The 16,764-nt window shown below is 39.1% G+C and overlaps 1 protein-coding gene across 33 annotated transcripts in view; it reads left to right on the top strand.

The window, feature by feature from the left end:
• The window catches only part of LOC139939519 (CUGBP Elav-like family member 1), a 122,328-nt gene that overhangs the window by 42,239 nt on the left and 63,325 nt on the right, over positions 1 to 16,764 (top strand). For all 33 annotated transcript variants that reach the window (XM_071935488.1, XM_071935492.1, XM_071935501.1 and 30 more), the window contains one exon: positions 3,166 to 3,383. In XM_071935488.1, the coding sequence (XP_071791589.1) occupies positions 3,206 to 3,383 (178 nt within the window). In that variant the 5' untranslated portion in view covers positions 3,166 to 3,205. The remainder of the gene's footprint in view (positions 1 to 3,165; positions 3,384 to 16,764) is intronic.

The raw sequence follows: 16,764 nt of genomic DNA, 5'->3' as shown, positions 1-16,764 counted from the left end.
TTGACTTAAATATTTTTGCAGGTTATAGTTACTACGATGTGAACATGTTTTCTTAAATTTGTTCATGGTATCAGCGACAAAGACTTAATAAGTTTTATAGTGGAATTTACAGAATCAGCTTGTAAGCTTAAAGGCACTGGACACTATATCGGTAATTACTTAAAAACTAACTTGGTAATGAGCAATGGAGAGGTGTTGATAGTATAAAACATTGTGAGAAACAACTCCCTCTGAAGAAACATTGTTTTTGAGATTGGGATAATTTCTCACTCAAATATTTAAAAACTTCAGGCCTGAAGCTTTTTTCAGGCATCTCAAAGCACACACAGTTTTGCAATAAGGGTGTTTCTTCTTTCATTTCTCTTGTAACTTCAATGACCAATTGAGTCCAAATTTTCACAGAGATGTTATTTTATGCATGTCAGGATACACCCAAGTGAGAATACTGGTCTTTGACAATTACTAAAGGTTTCCATTGCCTTTAAACATGGATGAATGCAGACCACCCCCGGAGCCATTTATAATTTTAATATCTAGACATTGGTAAATAGCAGTCCAGGTTGGGTCCGAGTAAACACTACTCCTAGAAGCTGTTTTTCCGTCTCAACAGCCACCATAATGAGCGCGGCATACTCGCTTCACACGCCTTACAGTAAGCCTTGGCAGTGTTTGCCGTTGCCAAGCAACCATGGCGTGAGATGCATTGTCGTTACTAAGCATGCTTTCCTGTCTCATCGCTCCTCATCAATCAGAGGGCAATTGTCGTTATAAGAGCGTGGTGATCGCCACCATCTGGCGCGCTCGCTCGCAGGACAATCATCCAAAATCGAGCCAACGTTGTCGGAAGACATATAAAGCAGAGACGCTCGAACGGAAGACCCTAATAAATTGACACTCTGGGGTAGAGTCTGGGGGTCTTAATTTGTACACAACTCCTTCAGTGAGCAAACAAGCACAATCTTCTTTTAGATTTTACTCGTCCACCGGAGACTTATTTTCTTTAATTTCAAATAATGATAAAGAAGAATCGTGGAGATCAAGGAGTTTGTGTGTGACAGTCAAAGTCTAGTCTTTGATCCGTGCGTGCATAGCCGTGAGGGGTTTCACCTGTAATCAGATTATTTAGGCAGCAAGGGGAGATGAAGAAAATTAATTTTTCAGTTTTTAAAAAAGATTCTGAAAAAGAGGTTTCGGGTTTAGCTTCTTCTTCTTTTTTTTATTATTATTCTGATTGAAATCACTCTGATATGATTATCGCTCAAGGCCAAACTTGCCCCATTATGCTTAAATGTTATTAAGAACACACCAAAATTGTATATCGTTGCCATGGTAATACTTACGCATAAGGATGGTCATTTGATTACCCCTGGCGCTAGTTGTTCACAAACTACAAAGGCATTGAGCTGGAAATTTATTGTGCGTGGCATTATAGTGGACAGCATCAATTGATTAGTGACTGTGCTCTATACATGTACCTCATTAGTGTGAACCCTGGTTGACCTCAGAACTATAAAGGTAGTGTCATATTTTGATAACGTACCTGGGGGAAAAAATGTATCTATAATTAAACTTATTAAAGGAACACGTTGCCTTGGATCGGACGAGTTGGTCAAAACAAAAGCGTTTGTAACCATTTTTTATAAAATGCATATGGTTGGAAAGATGTTTTAAAAGTAGAATACAATGATCCACACAAGTTTGCCTCGAAATTGCGTGGTTTTCCTTCTACTGTGCGAACTAACATGGTCGGCCATTTATGGGAGTCAAAATTTTGACCCCCATAAATGGCCGACGTGTTAGTCGACGAGGTAAAAGGAAAACCACGCAATTTTGAGGCATGTTTGTGTGGATCATTGTATTCTACTTTTACAACATCTTTCTACCCATGTGCATTTTATAACAAACGGTTACAAACGCTTTTCAAAGACCAACTCGACCGATCCAAGGCAACGTGTTCCTTTAAAAAGGTGTCATTATCCTGTGAAATTATTTTGTCTGAAAAACCCATATTAAGTAGAAGTCAATACGAAAAATTTAAATTGAGAAACGATTCATGCATCATTTTTCAGATTTCTGAGGTTGGTATCTGTTTGCAAATGCTGCGGTGGGTACATGCTGTCACCTCACTAAATGTGGATAGTGTCAACTTTCTTATGAAAACCCCGTTGACAGTATTTTTTGCTGTCTTCTCAAGATGTAGACAGTATTCAACTGTATTTTACATGTGGTGTTCATTTTTGTTTTTCCTTGATAATTGTGACCCTATATTTCAATCTACATGTATGACTCTACATTTTAAAATTAATTCAGATCGTTAACCATTTTAAGACTATGACATTGTGCATACGATAGGATTAATTAGTGGTTAAATGATGTAATTAGCCCCCCCCCCCCTCCCATCCCCAGAAAATTTAAACAGTAATTATCCCCACCTTATTGAGAATTTCTGGAACTTTAAATTGAAGAACTTGATCGATTTGTAACTTCATCCCTGCTTCGTGAAGGTGCATGTTTATATGATGTAGAACGGGATTTAAAATTGTCACACTAGTAGCCCGGGGCTACGTATAAAAAAAAGTTTTATGGACAGACTAAATGACCATCAGAGAATGTCTGTAGTGAAATAAAATGGAGGCGAGCTGTCCTTGCCCTGGTATTGACCTTCCTGCTCTTGTCTTAGCCTTCTTGCCCTGAACAATTGGACCCATCGAGGCATTGTGAAGCATTCTGGTATAATAATAATAAGAAAAGGTGCAGTTCTGTGATCGCACAATTTAACTTGATAACTTGACAGTCCATCGCAAGATTATCATCGCTAATAATAATTTTGTTGCGATGAATAATTTCATCACAAGGATCTGACCTAAAAACCAAAACACAGTAGTGAAATCGGCCCCAAACGGTGGCTTGTGTAATTCCTGGCTGTCAGTCAATACCATAAGCAACATTCTCCAAGGTCTATTTCCGTTGCTAAATAAAGTTCCATGTCCGGACAAACTCAATAATGTTCCATCCCATTGACATTTCTGTTTGGCTTGGCAACATGCATCAAGTGCATTATCTGTTTCTGAGAAGCCATTTAATTTGCTCAAGAGGAATTTTCATATTGCAATTGAGTTAACCTCCTTGTTTTTTCTTTCTTCTTGTTTTCCCAACCCTTATTAGAATTCCTTTTGAAGTCTTGTCCTACATTCTTAAAGCCATCATGATGGAGACACATGCACCACATGGAGACACGCCGGACCCAGATGCAATCAAAATGTTTGTCGGTCAGATACCGCGCACAATGAAGGAGGAGGAGCTTAAAGAATTTTTCGAAAAGTTTGGCGACGTCTACGAGTTAAATGTATTACGAGACAGAAACAAAGAGAACGAAAGCAAAGGTAGGAATGCATTTTCATAAATTCCTTAGATTTTGTTTGTGTTATATACATTGACATTAGTTTTAAATTTAAACCTCTTAATCGCAAGTTCAGGCTGCTATTTCCTAGCCTCAACTGAATTTCCATCCCGACTCCGGATCGACCTACTGTTGGAAACAATGTGCAAAAGGTATGCTGCTCAAAAAGTTGATGACGTAGCCAAACCTGGGGCTTCAGTTTCGGAAAAGGCCATAGATGGGTATCAAAGAAATTTACTGTGTAACTGGGGTTTCAAAAGAGAACGTTCTTTTGTGGGAGTGTCAGAGCAACCGATGCACTTTTTGCACTGAAGATCTTATTTTGTCTAACATGACTGGCTGCCAGCGCCTTATGCAATTCAGGGAAATTATGACAACAAAATGAGTGACTTAAGTATCTTCTCCAATACTTAAGTATCTTAAGTAAGAGGGGGGGCGTTGAATGAAAGAAATGATTTTTGTTTGTATTTTGATTGCAAGATAGTGTTACACTACTGTGGCTGCTGGAAGCCTCCGTACCAGCTATTGTGTTTGTTATTTGTGCTGTGCAGTCGAGCATGCCTTAATCAATGCTCAAGCCTCGTATTCCCAGGCCGGAAACTCACCCAACATTTTTAGAGACTTCATCAAAATCGGTGATTTACCGGACTGGATCATTGAGCCGCCATTACAGAACAAACAAAAAGTATCAGTTTGTGCTGGCAGATTTTCAGGAATAAGGAAGGGTGCGTAACTCTGAGGGACGGCAAAGCCAGGGATCAGCCAGCCAAGGGGGGTAGGAGCTAATGCGGCAATCTTGTGATTGTCACAACAACGCATCCGATAAAGCTTGCTTTAGCGACTAGTGTTATCTGGCAAGGGAGGAAATAGACGCATTATGGAGTGTGATCTCTCCCCGTGCGGGGACACGACTTATTCAATAAGTGTGTGAAATTAAACTTTAATTGCAGATAAAAGGTCGTGCACTTTCTTGGGGACTGCTGTAAGTTGATGCCGGTTTGTGTGTTGTTTTTTAAAACATGTTAAAGGTTGCTCACTAGTTTTATTTTGAACTAAGGAACAAATGTGTCATTTTTTTGTTGTTCCAGCTGAAAATAACATTTTTGTGATTTTTGAACTCAAAAGTTCAAGGATCGCTTTAATTGGAAAAAGTCAAGCCAGTCAAATGTTAATTATGTTGTATCAATCTAAAATGAACGAGATAAAGTCTTGAGAAGTGAAGCCATAACAGATTGATTGAATGAAAGGTTGAGAAAGTTTCATTGACTTTTATAAAATGTCGTCAGCACTGATCACATTCATGTGGCAATTATCCAAGGCATGTGTAATGAGATACAATAATGTATTTAACAGCCCCACAGGCATATGGCAATGACACACTCCCTGCAACATGCACATGGGTGAAGAGGTGCATATGTTTTGCCTGGGAAACAAAATGTTTTTTTGTTTGAACAGTGAAACCACAGATGTGCTGGATTTACAAGCATAGGAAAATTATGTAACTTGAAAAGTACTGGTGTTGTCATTTGGAAGGAAAAAAGCTTTGTTTGTTAAGATGGTATGTACTGTATCCCCATGTACAATGTATATACACATGTAACTTTCGGAGGTTTCTTTTTCATTGCAAATTGTGTGTACTTGGTTTTAGCTTCATACAATCAGTATTTTTCTTGTTTTGGTCAAGAATTGCGTTTAATCAATGAGCTTCACTCTTGAAGGGGCACAGCAATTCTCCTCTGGTAAGGGGGGCACTTCTATGAGGGAAAATGTCAATTTGTATTTGACCTTTGCAAAAGGGCACCACAGCAAAAGTACAGGGCACCCTGGCAACTGCTGTGTGTGCCGTGGGTAATTATTTCGAGGCCTGGAGTGATGTGGGTTGAACAACCTCGTTGCGGATGGTGGAGGAAGTTTGCGCTTGAGCACGCAGTGACATCAGCGATGATCTCCCTAGACAGTGATGCGCTGGCCAATTGCTAGCTTAAAACACCCGAGGACCAGTTAAAATTCACTCGCAAGTGGTCAGGCTGGCTTGTTCAGTGTTGAAAAGCATCCTAATAAATAGGAAATACAGACTAGTGGAAGAGCTGACTGAATGGTGCAGGCCTGTATGCTTTGTTTTTGAAAAGGCAAGGGCACCAAGGAGTCCTCTTCTTGGTAAAGGGCACCAAGGCAATGACTGTGGGCATAATGGAGGCAATTGCCTTTGTTGAATCGATGAACTATCGGGCCTTCTAGTGTTGCCTCGATGAACTACTGGGCCTTATAGTGAAATGACAATTCAACTGGTCCTGCTAGCAAGTAACTGAAAAAGTTCAAACACTAATCAGGTCATGCTCTTGATTAGAGTTCATCTTTTGACGTTCGAAACCTGGAGAAGTCTTAAGCATAGACGCCTGTAATTGCCTCTCAACCCACTTTCTTAGGTATCCATCAAAGGATCATTATCACTCAAAGCACCCCATCTAAGTAGCCATCTTTGGTCACTGATGAGCTGATGTTCTTTTAGGTGATGAGAGAAAGTGACCTTCATTAATGGTGACCATATTTGGGCTGTGTTAGGTGTGGGAACAGCTTGGCATTTTGTTGAGTACTTCAGAAAGATATTGCTTCGCCCCTGTTGTGTGAGGTATGCTCACTATCTGTCTAACAGAGTCACAGCTGGTAGCCTGATGCTGTTGCTGCTCATTACATCTGCTGAGGAGAGACCCATGTCCAAATTAAAGGGGACTGGCTGGAGCTCTCGACCGACCAGGATCGGGGGTTAAACCTGCTCTAAAGTTAAATAGATACTGCTGTTGCCAAACTGCCTTAATATCCACCCGAGTGTCTAGCCGTGATGTCTCCTGCGGATGATGATTCTAAGTTTGATTCCATTACGGGCGTTTCAATTTTTGAATTATCTCCGGAGGAGAAATGTAAACGGAGGGGTTTATCAACTAAATCATGGTCACGCCATCTCAAGAGGTGAACTTTAGATGGGTTGTTGTGTGGCATTATTATTCAGTTCGATTGTAAACTTGTGAGAGGCGTATCATATCAGCTTAAGAGTTCACCGTCGACTTCAAAAGTCTGAACCGGGGATGCACTTTGACAGTGACAGATCATAGATATGGGAGATAACCTTTTGCAAATTTTTTGTGTTTGCACTGCAGTTTAGGCCTTTATTATTCACTGCGTAATATAAGTATTTTGTTTTCAAACATTTGTATTGAAAAACAGCTGGTTTTCACCGAATCCTTAAAGCAGATTTCTTTCATCAACAAATAAGAGAGGGGTAAAAGTCACTTGTTACAGCTCAATAATACTAATAAGTGTATTATTAGATGGGGAATCAAATAAAAGCAATAATGCGCACATTGTCTTTCATGCAAATGGACGTGTTATCCATGGTCCATCTATCAAGCACCCAAGTTGTGAACCTTTGATTACAGAGCACTCTCAGTTCACGGCAGCAGAAAGTTGGTACTCCCACGATAGCATCTTACACCAGGAGTTATTTCCATATAGCCGGCGGGACACCGGTCGCTGATGCACGTCTTTGATTAGAAATGCTTTCAGTGCAAACTGCACCTTGGAGTATAAGCTTATTCCCATCACTTGAGCATACATGCACATCATCATCATCTTAAAGATGTATTGTTGCGAGACACAGGAAAGTTATTGGGGATCAGGTGCAATTGGATAGTTCATTAGGGCTTCTCAAGTTTGAGGTTTCTTTACTCGCTGAAGTGTTTGCAAACTTAAAATGTCAACATGTTCTTGTGCATGATGAGTGTAGAACCTCAAACTTGCTTTAAAGAAAATTAAATGAGAATCTCTTAAGCCTTACATTGTATTTGCACCTCATCATCACCATCAACGGCAGCCCAGCATTATCCTGGAGATTGACAGAGTTTAAAACTGTTCTAAATGTTGGGATGGCAACAATGCTCTTTTCTATGAGTTACTTCTCTATTAATAAAGGCTCGTTTAAACTGTCCATTTGCTATGCAGTGGCCTTTTAGTGGCACAGTACCCTTGGCATTTTACTTTTATTGAATAATCATTTCCAGAAATGTCCTTGCCATCCTTTCTTCATGTACTATCAGTCAATACGAAACGCATGATTTCCCAGACCATTTAATTCACATGTTCACAAATAAAACTTGCAATGAGTAATGGTGTTAAGTTGGACTCCCCCCCCCCCCCTGTCTTTAGGTTTCTCCCTCCCATCAATCTCCAGCCCCAACAATCCAACTCTTTCATGTCTTTCACAAATTACTGATCACCTCTCACAAAATACATGCATCTAAGGCTAACATAAGTTCCATATTAAAACAAAGCATTTGTGAACCCAGATTTGCACAAGGCCCACCTCAAATTGTTTTCAGTAATGCATGCACTCGCATCCCAACTGCTTGCTAGTATTTTCCGACCGAACTTAGAAACATAAACAGTGCAGAGTTTGCTTGATCTCTTTTTGTTGGAGCAGGTCAGAACAATGTTGTTCTTCACATCAGTGTGTAAACAAGAGACCTCTCTGTTTCACACCAATGTCATTCCAGCTGTGGTCTTGATTGCCTCAAAAGAGCTCGCCCGTTTCAAATAAGGAACCACCAGAATACCCCTTGCTGTTATAAATTCATACGTTTCTCCCGCACACCATACACACCACTTAGCCTTCAAATAAGGAACCACCAGAATACCCCTTGCTGTTATAAATTCATACGTTTCTCCCGCACACCATACACACCACTTAGCCAATGAGGCTTTGTACGTGGCTTTGAATTGGAGAGACGGACACGCCTGAAGTATTAATACACATGTTTCTGCATACTTGAGTGCTCATCTTGACATGCTTCAAGAAGCAGCGAGTTCACACGCACCCTCTGTGAATGTCCTGGAATGTTGGCAAGCATTTTTCAATAATGTTTCTAAGAGCGCCTCAAAGCTGGTTGTGGACTTTTCTCTGAATAGAAACTTTCACTGTCACAGCTTTATCACTAGCGGAACACATTTCAAGTAACAGCTTATTTACAATAGGAATACAAATGAACATTTCTTGGTTGGGTTGGTTTTGGACTTTTCCTGATCAAAAGCTTTCACAACCCAGGAGACTGTATAAGGTTACTAGTGGACACATTTCGAGTAACAGCCTATACACAGTAGGAATGCAAATGTACATTTTGGGAAGAGCCAAAACTCAAGTCAATTCAAATCTGGTTGTGGATTTTTCCTGAATTGAAGGTGTCACTGTTCAAAAGCTTTCACAACCTAGGAGACTGTATAAGATCACTAGTGGACACATTTCGAGTAACAGCCTATACACAGTAGGAATGCAAATGTACATTTTGGGAAGAGCCAAAACTCAAGTCAATTCAAATCTGGTTGTGGATTTTTCCTGAATTGAAGGTGTCACTGTTCAAAAGCTTTCACAACCCAGGAGACTGTATAAGGTCACTAGTGGACACATTTCGAGTAACGGCCTATACACAGTAGGAATGCAAATGTACATTTTGGGAAGAGCCAAAACTTAAGTCAATTCAAATCTGGTTGTGGATTTTTCCTGAATTGAAGCTGTCACTGTTCAAAAGCTTTCACAACCCAGGAGACTGTGTAAGACCACTCTCGGGACACATTTCGAGTAACAGCCTATACACAGTAGGAATGCAAATGTACATTTTGGGAAGAGCCAAAACTTAAGTCAACTCAATCTGGTTGTGGACTTTTCCTGAATTGAAGCTGTCACTGTTCCCTACCTAGGAGACATATAAGATCACTAGTGGGACTCATTTCGAGTAACGGCCTACATACCATAGGAATGCTATGCACATGTTGTGAAGAGGCAAAACTTAAACCACCTCAAATCTAGTTGTGTTTTTCCCCAAATAGAAGCTTTCACTGTTCAGTACCTAGGAGACAAGATAACTTCGAGTAATAGCTTATTTACAATAAGAATGCTAATGTACATTTTGGGGAAGAGCCAAAACTTAATGCACCGCAAATTTGTGGGTTTTGTTTTCACCAAATAGAAGCTTTCACTGTTCACAAGCTTGAAGACAAGATATCTAGCGAGACATATTTCCAGTAACAGCCTATTTACAATAGGAATGCAAATGTACATTTTGGGGAAGAGGCGGAACGAAAGTTCCCCATTGTGCGCGCTCTGTTCAAATGTTCAGAGACCTCTCGCTGTCTGCAAAAACGTTGTTCCCCTCTCCAAACGGACACTTATTAGATTGGGGATATCATGCATACCATATCATTGTCAAATCAGCGGCAGCGGCAGCGTGAGAGAGTGAGTGGAGGAGTGCCTGTCATTGCGCATCTTCCTTCCATCATGTTCTTCCTCCTTATCAGATTATTTTGGAAAGCCGTCTTTTTTTTTTTATTTATTCCGCAATGTTGATTACGTTGTGAATGCGATGCGTCAAGATAGCAGTTATCAACCTGCAAGGGATTAACAGGCATGACAGCCGTCCTACTGTAGTCTGTTTTCTGATTTTGTTTGCCCTTTGAAAAATCAAAGAGTTGTGGTTGAAAAAAAAAGCCTGAAATGTCGATTAAAGCGTACACCATGTGTACATTTAGGTCAGCTCTTGCACCTCGACGATATGTTTCCACTTTTTCTAAGAACCAGATACCATGCTAGGATGTATCTTTGCGCAGCGTTTGATACTCTTCATAGATAAGTCTGATTTCTATTTTTGATCTATTGGAAAAATCTGAAAAATTGTTATGAAATAGCTTTAAAAGTTTGTTAAAGGCAGTGGACACTATTGGTAATTACTCAAAATAATTATTAGCATAAAACCTTTCTTGGTGACAAGTAATGGGGAGAGGTTGCTGGTATAAAAAAAAACATTGTGCGAAACAGCTCCCACTGAAGTGCCATAGTTTTGGAGAAAGAAGTAATTTTCCACGAATTTGATTCAAGAAACTTGAGGTCTCGAAATCAACCATCCAAACGCACACAACTTTGTGTGACAAGGGTGTTTTCTTCTTTCATTATTATCTCGCAATTTTGATGACCGATTGAGCTCAAATTTTCACAGGTTTGTTAATTTATGCATATGTTGAGATACACCAACTGTGAAGGCTAGTCTTTGACAATTACCAATAGTGTCCACTGCCTTTAAAGCCCCAGTACTCTATAAAATGTTCCTACTTTTTTCCAAGAAACAAATATCATGTCTGATTTAAAGCCCCTTGTACTCTATATAAAATGTTGCTACTTTTTTCCAAGGAACAAATACCATGTCTGACAATCTAGCAGTTATCATCTTGCATGGGATATCAGTGAACGATGTCAACTGTATTGTAGAGCAAGGCGCAAAATGCTGCAGAATGTATCAGTTGCGTCCCAAAAACACTATTTGCTACTCAATGTTAGAATTGCAAGGGTCGTGGGTTCGAATCCCACCTGGGTAACTTTGCCTGTGATATTTTTTCACAGGACTCAAGAAAGTACTGAGTATACAGTGCTAACACACATCGGTGTATGGGTGAAACCAAAATTAGTATTCTTTATCCCCGATGACAATTTAACATCTCATACATTTTGTGTGTACAAAATCTGCTCAGTTTAAATATTTTGCTATGCAAAAGTTTTGGCTGAAAACCGTTCCCTAGATATATCTTTGCGCTGCATATAAAATACATAGTATAGAGATACCCTTTCTGCTCGTCTCCTACTCTCAGCCAAGTTGACATTCAGCTGGTGACATTTAATCATAGTGAACTTCATCAACAGTCGACTGTAAGGGAAAGCTGTAAGTACTTAATGCTGCCAGAAACTCCCCTCTTATTGGATTAGTGTTGAGTTTTGAATCGCAGCATTTAGACATCTCTTTTTTTATTTTTGAAAACATCTTAATAACAGCCCCTCTATAATTTAGCTGCTAAGGAAACATCTATTCATTGAAAATTTAACTGTCTGCTGCAAAGATGGATAATCTTTACTCTCTGGTTTGCAGAACAGATGTTATGAAAACTGACGGTAATTACTTGAAGTATAAAGGAGAGTATCTTTCCGTACAAGACATTTCAATGTCATCGCAATGTTCGTTATCAAAAAGAAACAATAAAGATTTTAAGATAGATTGATTGATATTTGAGAAACACAAAGCCATTTGTGCAATATTTCAACCTCAATTTCAGAGGGAAAATACTATTGATGTTAGACTCTATGTTTAGTAAACAACCAAAAACATTGCAGTAAAAGAAATGTTTTTGTATAGGCCTTCTAAAATATTTACACACAAAAAGCATAACTGTTACATAGTTCAATTCAATGGTAGACTCTATGTAGTTGAACATCCAAAAATATTGGAGTAAATAAATATTTTTGTATCTAGGCCCCCCTAATATGTCAAGCATGATATCATTCCTTCCTCAGTCTGATTTTCTGATTTATTTGTTGCTCTTTGAAAATCTGAAAAATTGTGATTAAATAGCTTACACCATGTTTCGCTCGTCCCCAGCGCCTTGCTTTAACCAAAGGCCCTGGGATGGGCAAACGTATCATGCACTGTCATTGGTTTAATAATGCGCAGTCCCATCATGCATCACACTCACACTGCGCCATATTTCTATGCACTGCATACGTGACGTACTTCCTGAACAAGAATTTGTTCAAGCGATTAGCCCATCCCAGCGGTCCTGGATAGATAGACTGGCCGCTGGGGCCGAGCGAAACACCATGTGAACAGTATGTACATGTACATGTAGGTCAGCCCTTGTAAAGTATTCCTACTTTTTCCCAAAGGACCAAATATTATACCTTGTGGACACAAAAATGTAAATGATTACGACCCTACATGATTCTAAAGGCTAAAAGTTTTCATATTGTCAGTTAAATGATTACGACCCTACATGATTCTAAAGGCTAAAAGTTTTCATATTGTCAGTTAACTAGAAGTAAGTTTGGACTGTTCGAGGCGTTATCACCGTTGCCTGGACACTTGATATACTTTTAGCAAATCTTGACTCTTGGTTTCCGAGCATTTTTTTTTCTGGTTTTGAGGGGGGACGTTTCATTTGTTAGGTTTTATACACATGACCACAGGGCCTGTGCATTTTCCCAAATTGCAATTTAAAGCAAGAAGCTTTAGCTCGTGTCTGTCGAGCAACGGCTCTCATTCTCGGTGAGTGGATTCTGTTTACGAAGGCAAACCAAAACCATACAAAAGTCAATCTTTTATTTCAATTCATTCCGATTGTTAATTAATTTATCCCCCTTCTCGCTACTCTTATGTCTCTAGGACCTTCTCTCGAAGGCAAACCGGTCGCGAGTTTTTTTTGAAGTCACAAGAAACGAATCTTGAGATTGCAACATCCCGTCTGATTAAGAGCATCTCTTATCTTCCCGTCCTATCATCTTGCCTTAATCTGCCTCCTTGGCTTCTCTCTTTATTTGAATTGGACGTCGTCGTGCATTGCACCTTGAGAACATCATTGAGTTCCACTTTAAATAGCCCAAGAATAACACTTTACGTGCAGCGACATGCTCAACCACGGCGAAGCTCGGGATAAAACACACATATTTTTCACTCTGGGGAGTTAAAGTGTTCTGTTTCTGTGGACTTTCCAAACAGATATGCGGTTTTCGGACAAATTTCCTTTAAAAAAAAAAATTCCTTGGATTCAACCTTGGTTTGTTATTGATAACAATAACAAATTATTATGTTAACTCGTCTTTTCACGAAATTCAAAAAGCCACTTAGACAGTATCCACACGTCGATGAAATCATTGCATGTGTAGTTTATTTTGAATTTATTGATCTGTGAAGCTTTGAATAAATTACTCCACATATGTGCGTGCCTGTTGTCGGCAAGTAGCACGGTATACATGTAAGTAAATTGTTGTTGGATCAAGTTACACACTGTGGTGTGAGATATTGTACACGGCATGCAAACCCTAAAATCATTAGCGACTCTCGTAGTCTAATGCAACGTTCAAGTCAGAGTATTTAAATCCTTGGTCAAAACGCAAGCCCTATTTTTATACACTCTTCAAATCAAATTCTGATTGCCCCCATCCCTTTTTAATTTCATGGACTTGTGTTGATTTGAGTGACATTGACGTTTTGTATTCATTATTCGAGTACTATAGATTGTGTATTGTGCTGGTAGGTTCGTGCAACACTGTTGATACTATCAAAGTTGTGTTCATTTACAAATCAGGACTGCAAGAACGTTTTACGAACGTTTTATTAAAGACACCCATGGCAGCTAAACATGCACATTGTGTACATACTGTACTGTACATACATGAGTAATAAGTTGAGAGACTATGTATACCAGAGATAGTTATCTTGGTGTATATTTACGCAGCAGATGCACGCACCACGCTCTCAATGCGCAGCTAAGCTCACCAACGCTTGTCTCTTCATATCTACTCTCATCTTCTGCTGTGTGTATCGCGTAATTGTGCCACCTGGTCTTCGTAACTAAGGTGTGAGAAAACCAAGGTCCCTTTTTGTTGTGGTTGCCGAGTGAAGTGAAATGTGCATTGCGGATCCTTGATGATAACACGTACATGAATTCTGGACGTGTGACATCCCTCCAGCAAAATAGCTGTTGTCATCACGTTGGGATTCAATGAATGTATTCTCTTTTCTGCTAATTTATTTCAAAAGATGCTCGTAGAGGAAAGCTGTGAAGAAAAAAATATAGGGTTTGTAGGTGAGGTTAAATCCGGGGAAAACTGTCTGTTAGGGTTTTCTTTTTAACTAGCTCGAACGAACGAGGTATTGTCAAATTGAGAGTGGTTTTTTTTGTCATTACAGATTTTCCCCTTGCCACCCTAACCCTTTAAAATCTAACTACACTTTAACTATATATTAATTAACACAAAGAGTTTTATAAAGCGCAGTATTGCCGCAAAATGACTGCCTCAAAGTGCTATGTACAAAAACAAAGCTAGTTAAAAAGACACTTAGTCATTAAAATTGTCAAAAAGTTTACAAAAATTACATACAACAAGAGTCTAGATAAAATAAGCGTCGGTCACTGGTCCGCCAGCCTTTGGCAAAATGATTATTAAGAGTTAAAAATATACACTTTAAAATGGTAGGGGCAGCTGTAAAGGCCAATAATTTTAAAAATAAACGCCATGATTTGATTGACTCAGTAGGACGGGGGACTACACAAGTGAACTGATGTAGCTGGACCAATTGTAGTTGTGGGATCTGAATCCAATTCACTCCACCAAGGGCGAGCAGTTAAACAAAATTAAATGCATTATCTTTACTGTAGTGCAATCTGGGAGAAGTCTGTGCTTGGCAGCACATCCCAGGTTTTTTTTTTGCTCAGAGTGCTGGGCGAAATTTGGGGTAGTTCTGGCAGGCCCGACCAGCGCGGCTAAAACACTGCTTAAAAGCTGTATCAGAATCAAGTAACTTCTGCTACGGCTTTGGCCATTTAGCTGCAATGATACTGTTGAAATGGGACAGATAGGATGCTATAGTTACTATAGAGTGTCGGATTTTGTGAAGAATGAAGAAGGATCCTAGTAGTTAGGGTTAGTTCAATTTGTAGGAATTTACAGCCCTGCCTGTGGGGTATCCCAAACCATTTAATTTTTGGGGGTTGGATATTTATTGTGGAATCTCTTGAAAAAAATCTGACAAATTTGTTTTCTTCATGTTCTCTGTATTTTATACACTCATCCCAATGTACGAAGAGAACATCTCTTGCTTAAAATGGATCCAGCATATCGGATAAATGCATCTGTCTCTTGCATCTGTCTCTCACATCTTCCTCCCCTTCCCAAATGTGAAGTGTCTCAAGTTGCCTCGGACAATGGTCGAGGCTCCTTGGAAACTGAGTGGGTGGAGTGGAGGAAGCAACGATTGTCCGCTCTGTCTTCAAGAAACCTTTTGGACGACACGACCCATGTTAAAAAAACAAAAAAAATTCCCCCTTCTCCTCTTCCTTTTTGGTGGTCATTAACCCTTAGTGTCATACACACTGTTGCCAGAGGGAGGGATGCTCTCCGACTTTGAAGAGCGGAATGTTTTCAATTATGAATGTGATTCGCAGCGGGGGAATTCACTTCAAAAAATCATTGTGTCGGAACGTTTTGAACATGTTCATTTTTTGAGAGCCCCGACTTAACTTCATTACTGTAGATGCAGTGTGTGTGTGTATTTTGTTCTCTCCGACTCTTCCTGAATCTAGCGACTATACAATTTGTCAGCATTGTGACTCCCAACATAATTAATTGAATTGTACAATTGAATTGTAGACGTCAGCAGGTGATGCTATCACTATGTCATAATATTTATGTAGTATTTGTTTAATTTATTATGATTTTAGGGTTTGCCAATCTTTTTTAGTGACAAGGCAGCTGGACCAGTTAGTTTGTCATACAGGTACATTTTTCACTAATCCACCAGCTTTTGCAATTAGGCAAATTTCATATTGAATATGGATGCTTTTCAACACTGAACCTGCCAGCTGGACAACTTGAAAATTATTTTAACTGGTTCTGTGTAATAATAGATGTTAAATTTATTAGAATATTAATTTTGGTTTTTACCCATGCACCGGCGTGTGTTTAGCACTCCCAAGTCCTGTGAAAAAAAATGTATATCTATGGCACTTTGTAATTTGTTAAAAGGCCAGAGGACCTCTGTTTAGGGAAAAACACTTCATGCTCAGAATGTGTCTCTTGAACCGAAGAGTGCAAAATACACCATTGATGTAACAAGGTCAACTTTAACACCAAAAGGTGTCATCAATTGAGGGAGAGAACTTTTACCAAAACAAAGATACTAAATACTGAAGATGAAAACACCCATGTAGAAAATACCTGAAGATAATCTTGGCATCTTGTAATGTGTTTGGTCAAAGATAGATTCTTTCGTTCATCTGTGGTTTATTCGTTAAAAACAAATTTCCCACTCCAACCAAGGGTCCACTTAGAGGAATTTACATACATAGAATTTTAAAAAGAAGATAAAATTGTACAATATTAAACAAAGTTAGATATGAAAATTGGTTTAGAAGGAAAACATATTTTTGGGAAAAAAAATTATTTAAAAAAAGATTGAAAATAATGAAACAGTAGCCTGCCCAAAAATAGTGTACAAATGTATGGTGCTTTACAATTTGCACAATTATTGTTGTTATTTAATCGAAGACACGCACTGTTTGTTTCCAGTTTCATAGCTGACATGGATGGCTAATTATGCAAGCGCAGTAACAATGGTTTTTTACCAGCAAAGCTGTGACCTTCAGAAATTGCGTTGGCTTGCAGGGACAAAAGTACACATAGATCTGCCTAACCTTTTACAGAACGTTCAGGTTTGCAAATGGTTTTTAAATTGATGGCAAAATATTGCATGCTCGGCAAACAGTTGTTGGAATATGTTATT

Source organism: Asterias amurensis, chromosome 7 (genome assembly GCF_032118995.1).
Source record: "Asterias amurensis chromosome 7, ASM3211899v1".
Lineage (NCBI taxonomy): Eukaryota > Metazoa > Echinodermata > Asteroidea > Forcipulatida > Asteriidae > Asterias > Asterias amurensis.
The sequence above is the reverse complement of the archived record's forward strand: the minus strand, read 5'-3'. Positions and strand labels throughout refer to the sequence as shown.